The 11,594-nt window shown below is 49.7% G+C and overlaps 1 protein-coding gene across 1 annotated transcript; it reads left to right on the top strand.

Annotated features, from left to right (window-relative positions):
* The first annotated feature begins 3,365 nt into the window (after positions 1-3,365).
* Positions 3,366-6,041, top strand: LOC123161712 (uncharacterized). The gene is made up of 4 exons (XM_044579520.1): positions 3,366-3,866; positions 5,033-5,389; positions 5,498-5,704; positions 5,797-6,041. Exons 1-4 carry the CDS (start codon positions 3,428-3,430, stop codon positions 5,868-5,870), a joined length of 1,077 nt encoding a protein of 358 aa, XP_044435455.1. The 5' UTR covers positions 3,366-3,427; the 3' UTR covers positions 5,871-6,041.
* Positions 6,042-11,594: the final 5,553 nt, after the last annotated feature.

Here is an 11,594-nt window from a genome sequence, read left to right as displayed (position 1 = left end):
GTTGCATCAATTTTATATAATTTTAGTTTCAATAATACTAGAAGTTTCTTATAATGTTTTGAACAAAAAATACTTTGATAATTTTAGTTTCATAAATTTTATTTATGTTATTAAAGTTTTTTTTGTTTCTACTTATCTATTTTATTAAAGTTTATATCATTTTGTTTCAAATTACTTATTTATTTTATTTTATTTTGTTTCTGACTTCATTTATTATGTTTCATGCATTTACTAATTATTTTGAGCTATAAGACCATGAAGTTGAAAAGCATTTGAACTGAACTCTGAAACCAAAGTACATACATAGTTCTCCAGAGCATTAAAACCAAAGTACATACATAGTTCTCATTGAAAAACATATATCTCTCGAGAGTATCTAATTAAACTATACATTGAAATTATGTAAAACATTTCAATGCAAAAACAAATGCGATCATAACCGCAACCAAGGTAACAACTAATCCAACTGCATAATGACACCAAGCCTCGGTATGAATGACATATTTTCTAAATTTTTTAATCTTCAACCGCATTGCATCCATCTTGATCTTGTGATCATCGACGACATCCGCAACATGCAACTCCAATATCATCTTCTCCTCCTTAATTTTTCTTATTTTTTCCTTCAAGTAATTGTTTTCTTCTTCAACTAAATTTAACCTCTTGACAATAGGGTCGGTTGGAATTACCGGTTCAACAACCTCCTAGATAAATAAAATCTATGTCACATTGGTCGGCATAATTGTTATAAACAAGAAATAAACCAAATAGTTATGAAAAGATAATATATACCACATCTGAATCATAGACAGGACGAGGGCCGACGACGGCGGATACCAAAACCATCGTACTATATAATAACAAGGAATAATAAAAGTAAGAAAAATAGACAAGTATCTATCTGAAGTCAGAATTTTTTCTTTCAGAAAGATGATAAGAACAAGAGGCTCACCACGGTGGTGCCGACGACGAGATCGGCACGGGCGATCGACGGCGATGAAGACGAGGCAGGGAGGGGGCGTGACGGACCGCTAAATCTAGACAAATCTCGTTGAAAATAGAGCTCGGAGGTCGAGTTTCGAGAGGAGAAAGCTTAACTAGTGTGGCTCGGGCATTTTATCGAACACTTCATGTGCATAGGAGGTGAACTAGAGCACCCAAATGCCCTCCCCTCGCCGGCTTGACAAAACAGAGCACTGTGGAGTGCTCTGCCGCGGCGATGGGGTATATATAGGCAAGTTATTTGTCCCGGTTCGTGGCATGAACCGGGACTAAAGCCACCCCTTCTGTACCGGTTCAAGCCACGAACCGGGACCAATGGTTGTGGGCCAGCAGCGAGGACCATTGGTCCCGGTTCGTGCTCGAACCGAGACAAATGGTTCCACACGAACCGGGACCAATGCCCACGAGGCCCCGGCCAGCCCCCTGGGCTCACGAACCGGGACTAATACCCCCCATTGGTCCCGGTTCTTGAAAAACCGGGACTAATGGGCTGACCAGGGCCGAACGGTAGCCCTGTTTTCGACTAGTGCCATTACATGTTCCATGTCAAAATTGGAATGTTTGGGGTTCATTCGTTGTATTTAAGCCATTAAGCGACTTTCTAGGCATTTAACGGATATCTTGTGTGTTCTTGATTCTATGTTTAGACCTTATCCAAGAAAAAAAATGTAAACATCAAGGTGACAATACTCGGCCCCAAACATGGTGCTTATTTGCTTTTTAATTCTAAAATGTACAAACAAAGTCGGCGGAATATGAAACTTAACATGGTGTAATTATATGATACCTAGATGGTGTGGTAAAAAAATTAGAAGGTTTCAAAAAAGTTGTGGCATAAACTTCTTAAAAAATCAGATCATCTTCGAGGAAGATGGAACGGGTGTTATAAGGCGAAGCGGCCGCTACTTTTTCGGTTTACCTTGAAAATTCTATACATACAAGATACACCAATACATGTTGCATCTTGCTCTTTTGGGGTCCGTTCGCTATATTTAAGCTACCAAGTGCATTTCTAGGCATTTAACGGATATAATTCAAACTTGAACTACAAGTACATGATTAAATTAGAAAAAATGTGTTTCAAAATTATATTTCTATTCTTAAGTCTAAGTTTAGGCCTTACCCAGGGAAAAAGGGAATTCCAAACATCAAGGTGCCCGACCCCGAACATGGATCTTACTGGGTTTTTTAATTCTAAAAGAATGCAAATGAAGGCTGAAAAAAATTAAACATTGGTCAAGGAGGCAAACATGATCTGTTTGCTTGGCTTTGATCGGCCGAGGCAGCGATACATGGATCATTGTGGTGGCAAAGAAAACAAGTGCATGACTCCATCTTTCCCCGCATGAGTCCTTCTCTCCTCTTCTCTCCTCATCCATTTTCCCCAACCTTCCCCGATCTCCCTCCTAGTCACCTGTCGTCGGCGGGCAGCCGCCCTTCCTCCCAGGACCCCCCCCCCCTCCAAAATGGACGACAGCTTGACGTAGAAGGATGGTTGCGCAGTGCCAATGGTCGCATCGCATGTAGCTGCTGGAATCATGGAAAAGTGACGGTGGCAACACATGAGTGACTTCGATGGTGGTGCTACTCAAGCATCCAGTCTCGAGCTCAGGGGCGAAAGCCTAGGTTAGGTCTAGTGGCTATACCTGGCAATGACGATGTTTTTCTTACGTCGTTACTTTGTTGAAGCCATTGCTCGGATATACTCAAGATGAAAAACTGGATTCTGACCTTGTGGTTGGATCCAGTGACGGCGACGTTTGAGTGTCGCTCTGTTTCTGAAGGAGTTGCTGCTGAAGAATAGCACCGTCCATGTGGTGTCATTAGGCGGTTGGTGCGGATATGGTCATTGTTATAATTTTGCCGATCGCATATGTGGTCGCTTTGGGGACTTTTCTCTTGTTTTTCCTCGCCTACATATAACGTTGATCTTGTATGACTTTGCTTGTTGTTGGTGTGTTTTCTCGTGTGTATGAGTTTGTGTTGGCTGGTGCACCCTAACTATGTAGAGGTTGGATGTGATCACTGTGTTGTGTATCTTCCTGATGCTCCATTTTGAGCAACTAAAATCCGCCTTTATCGAAAATAATTTTTTTTTATTCTACGCTCGGTGCATGCTGCTACAATTCTTTTCTTCAGAATATATATTGCCAATGCCAAAAGGCATTCTACACTCTCATCGGGTCAGAGAATGCACGCGGACAAAACACCACCAGCCAGTCTTAAATTTTTGAGGTAAATGGCACCAGCTTATCCGTGCCATGCGTTTGCATGGGCAGCATGACCCTACTCATTGCCTGGCCGGCCAGCACCAGTATATATTCTGCTCCCATCACAAAAGTAAACTCGCCGAAACCAAGCCCGCCAGCCGAGAGACAGACCATGGAGTCCGTTGTCATCTTCGTGAAGACCGAGCCCCGGAAGAATGCTCGGCGAGGTCCGAGGTGGAGCTGCAGCGGAGAAGCTGCCGGGTGCTGGGCGAGCTGGACCTGCGGTCGTCGTCGTGGAGGTTGAGGCGCCGCAGGTTACTCTACCCCCAAGTGGAGCTGCTGCTGCTGGCGCTGTCGCCGTGGTGGCTGGGCCACGACGAGGTGGAGCTGCCACCGCAGTCGAGGCTGCTGAGGAGCTGCGCGGTGCTCGGCGGGCTGGACCTACCGCGGTCGTCGTGGAGGTTGAGGCGCCACCAGTTGGAGATTCTGCCACCGCCGCCGTCGTCATGGGGGTCGGGTCACGGCGAGGTGGAGCTGCTGCCGCCGTCGTCTTGGGAGCCGAGACACAGCGCGGTGGAGCTTCCGTGGGGGCCGTGCAGCGGGCTCCTAGTCGTGGTTATTGTTCCAGGCGTCTCCCTGTCATCCCTCTCCACGGTATGTGTTTCATTCTCGCTCATCTTGAAAATCTTCCACTCTTTTTTTTTCTTCAGAAATCCTATTCTTAAGTGTTCCTTCTAAAGAAAAATCCACGTATTGTTAGAATGGTCATAACTACCTAGAGCAAAACACGCATGGTATTTGTGCTATTGCTATAAGACTCACAAGATTAAGTAATAGACTTGCCGCTATATTAACTTATCGGATTTATTGTGCTTCCTTGCCACATTTACAGCGACCATGTTGTTTTGATGCAGAAACAGTTTGGTAGCTGTCCCTGAAAAATGCGGTAGCTGGTACAGTTACCAGGTTGCTTAGAAAGCCGTTGCCAAGAGAAATCGCCAATGCATTTAACGGGTTGTATTGGGAATACACTTACCAACTCTTAGAACCTGAAATAACAACAGAGCAAGAGAATGTGCGTCCCTAGCGTTACAAAGTGAGAGCTAATGAGCGTATTATCATCTCTGGATATCCACGTACACAAGTGAAAGCTAATGAGCGTACCCATCCTGCCATGCACTGTAGCGGGCACATGCGGGCTCCTATAGCAGCACGATATGGTATAGTAGCACTTTTTCTTTTCTACTCTCTCCGTTCCTAAATACTTGTCTTTCTAGAGATTTCAACAAGTGACTACATACAGCGTAAAATGAGTGAATCTACACTTTAAAATATATCTACATACATCCGTATGTTGAGCCCATTTAAAATGCCTAGAAAGACAAGCATTTAGGAACGGAGGGAGTACTATGTATTACTCCCTCCGTCCGAAAATACTTGTCATCAAAATGGACAAAAAGGGATGTATCTAGAATTAAAGTACACTTAGATACATCCCCTTTTATTCATTTTAATGACAAGTATTTCCGGACGAAGGAAGTAGTACTTTGTACCCAAGGTTGAAAAGGTCACATCACCTAATCTTGCGCTATATAGGAATCACTCAATCACATCACCTAATCACGCGATATACGTAGTACGGTAGCACTTTGTTCTGGCAGCCGCCGCGCCGGAGCTCAGAGGTGCGCACGCTGCATTTTAATTTTTTTCCTTTTTTCTTTTGTCTTTTCTTACATTTGCTAGTACGTATTTTTTGTAGAATCTCAGTATCTCACGGTTCTCACCCATCTTGTTTCTCCTTGGTGTCTTGGTGAACACAGGAATGCCGCTGCTGTTATGGCTTTTTCTGCTCGGGTTATCAATTTGGTTAACTCCTGTGCTTGCCTTGCCTCCGAATCCGCAACGTTCGTGCAAGTTCCAAGTAACAACCCTTGCAGCTGTATCGTGTAGCGAGTCTCCTATCTCCCCAACAGCTTCATGCTGCGAGGCTCTGATATACGCGATAGATAGCAGTCCCGATTCTGAGTTGGATAGAGGCATATGTTGTCTGTGTGAATACATTCTCGCACAGACTCTTCCTTTCGATCTTGCCTACACATACCGTGCGTGCCGGGGAAAAGACGCGTCCGAAGTTGAGGCATTCTTTTCTTCTCCGCCGGTACCATTTACTTGCAAGGGTGAGTGTGCTAGGTGGTGGAGGTAGCTAATTATTATTTATTACTTATAATCTTGCATCCCCTTATAGCTAAATATTTGATGTCATTTCCTTTCTACTTTTCTTTCAGTACCGTGTTACCACGATGATAACAAGCCTTCACCTCCTGCCAAGGAAGCTAACAAAGGGACAAAGCTAAGCTCGCCGGCCATCGCTGGCATAGTAATTGGAGGGTTAGTGTTAATTGGGTTTGTAGGAGCTTGGGTCTACTACAAGTTTTTTAGCCCATCTGCCAAGGCTAGGGGATCGCCTAACCCCAGCGACGACTCGTCTCGAGGTACTGCAAAATGGAAAAATTGTCTCACATTTGCATGTGTCTCTGTAGGTTAACATATGCCTGTTGTTAACACAATCCGTGCATGTATGCAGGTATAGAGTTGCCGCCACAATCAGCACGCTTCTCATCGGCGCGGAACTCTACTTCAAATCTACTTGAGACATGAGTTTAGTTTCATTGTGCTAGGATGTCTCTTCTATTCTAGTCGTTGTGCTAGGTTGTAATATTTGTAGTAGTTTGTTTAATGCTAAGTAGTAGTACTACCGTATACTGACTCCAGTTGACTACTGCATGGAAGTCTTTTTAAATCGTTTTCCTCGCATGTCCAGAACTATTGTTAATTAGAGGGTGTTTGTTTCCAGGGACTTATTGGTTTAGAGACTTAAAAAAGTTCCTATAAGTCCCATCTAAACCAAACAGGAGGGACTTATAGGGACTTAAAGTGGGCATTTGGGACTTATGAAATAAGACTCTCAAAGAGGGACTTATAGGGACTTATAGTTATAATATGGTCTTATAGGGACTTATAAGTCCTAGGAACCAAACAGGTAGGGACTTTTTAGGGACTTGGAACTTATAAGTTGGAACTAAAAAAAGTCCTAGGACTTATGAATCAAACATGGCCTCAGTCTCTAACGACGTATCCATCCTTCTACTCATGTGAGTCTCCAACGGAAGTGACCTTATGGGTTGTCTGTTTCCCGTTCAATGTGTTTGCCTACCACAAGGTAGACTACAACAAATGCAGGGTAGAATAAGCCTTGAAATCACAATGAGAAAAGAAACAAAAGGGCACATATATACTGATATCAATGCCTCAAAGATCTTGGTTGGAACTTGGAAGTAGGAGAATTCTGGATGTGACACCTGGCGATACGAATCCTAAAGCAGCAGCGGCCTAGTTCACCAAATCCCGATCTCTTTTCATTCGCTGCCGCCCACGCTCGCCCGCCGTCGTCGTGGTCGCCGCCGCCGCCGCCGCCGCTGCAACTCTTCTTCTCGCTCTAACCCGGAAGCACCAGAACCCCGTCCCCACTACTCTTCCCCGTCGTCCATGACCACACTCATCAGCTCGGCCATGGAGGCACATCAAATTCGTTTAGACCACATCTCGTATAAAAACAAATTCAGAATAAAAATAGCTGCATTCATTCGGGTTTTTACAGATCAAAGTCAGGATGAACAATATGCAGTAAAAATGTTGATTGAATCATCTAGTGAACACAGGCGACGAAACGGAGCAAGCTTAGCAAAACCGTCGGGGAGAAACTTGGCTGCAGATAAGGGATGCGGTGTGGGCATAGTGCGCCGGCGGTGCCGCAAGTAGAGGCATCCAGGAGCATCGCCGTGGCCGCCGGGGACAAGCACACCGGCGGGCGGCGGCGAAGTGGAGAGATTGAACTTGGTAGGAAATCCGGATTTGGGAACGGAGAGGCGGGGAATGGGACGGGCTGCTGCTTTAGGATTCGTATCGCCAGGTGTCACATCCAGAAGAGGGTCTCACAATCGGCTTTGTACGACCTGGTCGTATAAGATTTTCTTCCCCTACCCTATAGTTTATTTTTGAGTGTGGAAGATTTTTCTTATGCGTCGGATACACAGGGAAGGAAGCATGTCATACAATCTTTGCGCTGCTAATGTCGCCCCGACACCAGTACAGATTTCAGTAGGCACAACAGCTAGCCTTTGGGCCAGCAAATGTTCAAACAGGCTGTAAGAGGAGCAGCTCTTGCTAAAGCGCCAGCTAATTTACGTCTTCCCCAATTACTAGCTTAGAGTTCCCTTGCAGCAGGCTTGACAAGAATTTAGTGAAATCACAACACTATGACCTACACAAGCACAGGTTTCAAACTGAAATTCATTACCATCTTTAGGAAGCCTCTTCTCTTTTGGGAACAGAAGCTTGGAGCAGCCGAACTTGCCTGAAGTATTCACTGTGACAATGACGCCATGGATGCAAAATAATGAGTATTGCCAGAACAATACGTAACAAGCAGCACTTGTCGAGATGAAGTAACACTCAGGTGAGCATTGGACCGACATAAGCACACTGCTTTGTAGAGGCCAATGCAGAGAAGACGTATCAGTTAGGAACATGTCTTGTTCAGCAAACATTCAGGAATCCTCTTGTAGTACCTTTCTCCTGAAGATCATCTGTAGATATATCTGTCGCTTCAGTGTTTCTTTATGTTATCACCTCCACGCTTTCATTGTGAAATATCACTAGAGTTATTCAATCAACTCTATTTTACAAGGAATCAGGACCTACCATTGCCTGGTTTACTCTATGACTCCCTCTACCATTTCTAGATCACTGCAGCTATTTATATCCTTCATTTGCTCTGATAGTTCATCCAAAACTTCATAGATCTCTGGTGCTAGAGGGTTTGACCTGTCTCCAACCAAAAAAGGGGTAAACCCATTACCGAGATCAGCCCATGCCAGCCCAGGTGCTTTCATGACACCTAAGTCTCGCATCAGCTTCCTGACTACTGCTAGCTCATCCCAGCAACCTGCAGCTGCATACATGTTGGCAATTAGAACATAGTGACCAGCATTCTCTGTCCTCATCTCCAAGAGTCTCCTTGCAGCCCTTTCGCCAATTATTATGTTACCCCTGTCATGACAAGCCCCGACTAATGCTGCCCACATCGCGGGTGTTGGAATGAAAGAGCTCCGATTGAGCATCCCTTCTGCCTTTTCTAATAGGCCAGCACGCGCATATAGATCAACCATGCAAGTATAATGCTCTGTCTGGGGCTTTACACCATATGAACTGGTCATCTTGTCAAAAAGCTCTTCTCCTTGAGTAACAAGTCCAGAGTGGCTGCAAGCAGAGAGGACAGTGACCATGATAATGCTGTCTGGCATGATCCCACTATCAATCATCTGGTCGAAAAGCCGTAGCGCAACTGATCCTTTCCCTTGCATTCCGTATCCTGCTATCATTGAAGTGTAGGATATCATATCACGGTCCTCCATGGTATCAAAGACATTTTGCGCTACGGAAAGCCTGCCTGACTTGGAGTACATGTCAATAAGAGAGTTCCACAGCAAGCGATAACCTTTAAACCCGTGCTTAACAATGTGGGTGTGAAGCTCCCGCCCATGTTGCAGGTTTGCAACACGGGCGCAGAGGGCAAGGTAGGTGACAACAGTGACATAATTAGGTTCTACACCACTACATACCATTTCACGAAGAAATCTGGAAGCCTCTTCTGCCCCATCTGACAATGCAAAACTAGCTATCATTGTATTCCATGTCACCACACCAGGGCATCCCAGCATTGTAAACAGCCTGTGAGCGCAATCCATATCCTTGCACCTGGCATACATGGTGATCAACGCATTGCTTACACTCTGTTCCCCATCACAGCACATGCGTACTGCCAAACCATGGATCTCCTTCCCGAGCCTCAGCCAGCCAACCCGCGAGCACGCGTTCAGCCCAATCACCACTGTCACGAAATCCACCTCTGCTCCACCCCTTACCATCTCCCGGATCAGCGCAACCGCTGCCTTATGGTCGCGTATCTTGATGTACACCCCAGCGATCGTGTTCCACGTGACCGAGTTCACCTCTGCCTCCTCGGCTCGCATCTTCTGAAACAGCTCCACCGCCTCTTCCCACTGCCCAGCGGTGGCATACGCTGAAATCATCGAGTTCCAGGACACGACGTCCTTGTGCCCCATTCCGTCGAACACCCTTCGTGCAGCAACCAGGTCCCCGCACTTGGCGTACATGGACACCAGCGCGTTCTGGAAGAACAGGTGGCCGTCCATCCCGGCGGCCGCGGCATGCGTGTGCACCGCCCGGCCCATCGCGAGGTCCCGGGCCACGGCGCAGGCGCGGAGGACGGAAGGGTAGGTGAAGGCGTCCGGGGCGACCGCGGCGCTGCTGAGCATCTGCTGGTAGGCGGCGAGGGCCTGGCGCGGGAGGCCGTGACCCAGGCATGCGGACATGAGGATGTTGTAGGGGACGGGGCAGGCGGAGCCGGCGGCGAGGGAGGCGGCGTCCGGCAGCAGGGAGGGGTGGGAGCAGTAGAGGGAGACGAGGCGGCGGAGGAGGAGCGGGTCTTGGGAGAGGCCGAGGGAGAGGGACAGCGCGTGCAGCTGCAGGCCCAGGCGGGGGCTGGAGCCGTGGAGGTGGAGGAGGGAGATGATGGGGCGGAGGAGGAGGTGGGGAGCGGGGAGGAGGCGGCGGAGCTGGGAGAAGGCGAGGACGGGGCAGGGGAGGAGGCGCGCGGCGGAGGGGGTGGAGAGGGAGCCGAGAAGGGAGGTGAGGGAGTCGGGTCTAGCCGGCACCGGAGGTGGCGGCGGCCATGGCGATGGCGAGTGCGAGTGCGCCGCCGAGGCGGACATGAGAGCTGATGCGGCGCGTTGCTTAGCTGGCTCTCGTTGTTGCGGTGACATGTGTCGGCTCGTACCATCAACGCTACTTGCAAGATCCAACGGCGTCGAAGATGCGGTGACATGTCCCGGTGCCCCGGTGCCCCCTTAGAGCAAATTCAACGGGGCGACCCATTTGGTCCGCCGCTGTCCGTTTGGATCGGCGCGGACAAAAGTAGAGGCGTAACGCGTCAATCCAACCCAAAACGCTCCGCGCCTCGACGTCCGTTTGGGGCGCAAATGCGTTGGCGCGAACGCGGAAAGGACGCCACGCGCTCCTTCTCGACGTCCGCCGCGGTCCCACCTGGCGGTCGCCCAACTACCGCCCTCTCGCCGGTCAACTTAATTATGACCCCGGACCCACAAGTCAGCGACGGCGGTCGTCCTTTTTAAGCCGACCGTGTGGCGGGGCCGTCCTCACCCACTTCCCGTCCCCATCTAGGCCACGCTCGCTCCCCCGTCGTCAGCAAGAAAACCCTAGCCACCCCAGCCACCCGAGCCGCCCAAATGGGGCTCTTCTCCGGCAGCAGCAGCAAGTCGAAGGGCAAGGCCCCCGTCGTCCCCTTCCCTGCGGAGTTCACCCCGCCTCCGCCTACGCCGGCTCGGCGGCAGAGGCAACGGGTGAACGTGCCCGCTCACCAGGCGGAGTGGCACTGGCGCCACCGCGTGCCGCTGCCGTCCCCCGACGTGACGCTGCCGCACGACTGGCATCTGGATCCGGAAAGGATCCCAGTGCCGGCGGCGCCGCGGTCGGCTAGGGCGCATGCCGAGGAGGTGCGTCGCCGGCGGGCACTCCTAACGCCGCGGCCGGCGACTGCGTGGTGCCGCCGGTGGCCCCGCCGTCCCCTCCTCGACGCCTCGTCAAGGCCGACCCGGAGCCGCAGCCGCAGCCGCAGCCGGGCTCCATCGCGAGCTTCTCCTGAACGGGAGTGGTGCGCGAGTGGGTATCCGCGCCACCGGTTTGGATGGGGGGCGGACCCTGCGCAGGAGGCGGCGTACCCCCGAGCACTGGCGCCAGCGATGGCTGGCCGAGGAGCGGCGTCACAGTGAGTACGAGGAGATGCTCGAGCACGACCTCGAGGAGGAGGAGGCGCACCAGGCCGCGGCTGCACAGGCGGCGGCACAGCCCCCCGCGCCGGAACAGCTGACCCCGGACTACATCGCCGCCGCATGGATCACGGCGTTCCCCTGGGCTGGCCCTCCGCCGATGCTCATCGACCTCACCGACCCCGAGCACAACGACGACGACGACGCCTAGGGTGCGCTGGGCAGCGCGCCTCCCCGTAGTTAGGTTGTTTTTAATTTCTTTTAATGCTAATGTGAACGCGTGGACTCTCGCCAGCCTTCCTGGCCGGCTTTAATGTTTAATTAAGTTATTTTCAGTTGAAATATGCATGAACATTTTATTTTGTCGGCGCCGTCAAAATGGGTCGGGCGCGCGTTGGGCGCATACGTCGACCCAAACGCGGAAGCGGACGTCCGTGTCCGTCTGGCTGACCCA

The sequence above is a fragment of the Triticum aestivum genome, chromosome 7B (genome assembly GCF_018294505.1).
Source record: "Triticum aestivum cultivar Chinese Spring chromosome 7B, IWGSC CS RefSeq v2.1, whole genome shotgun sequence".
NCBI classification, from domain to species: domain Eukaryota; kingdom Viridiplantae; phylum Streptophyta; class Magnoliopsida; order Poales; family Poaceae; genus Triticum; species Triticum aestivum.
This window is presented reverse-complemented; position numbering and strand designations above follow the sequence as displayed.

Coding starts and splice junctions, on each gene's coding strand:
- LOC123161712 (XM_044579520.1), top strand. CDS start 3,428: ATGCTCGGCGAGGTCCGAGGTGGAGCTGCAGCGGAGAAGCTGCCGGGT. Junction 3,867..5,032: donor CCCTGTCATCCCTCTCCACG/GTATGTGTTTCA, acceptor TGGTGAACACAG/GAATGCCGCTGCTGTTATGG. Junction 5,705..5,796: donor CAGCGACGACTCGTCTCGAG/GTACTGCAAAAT, acceptor GCATGTATGCAG/GTATAGAGTTGCCGCCACAA.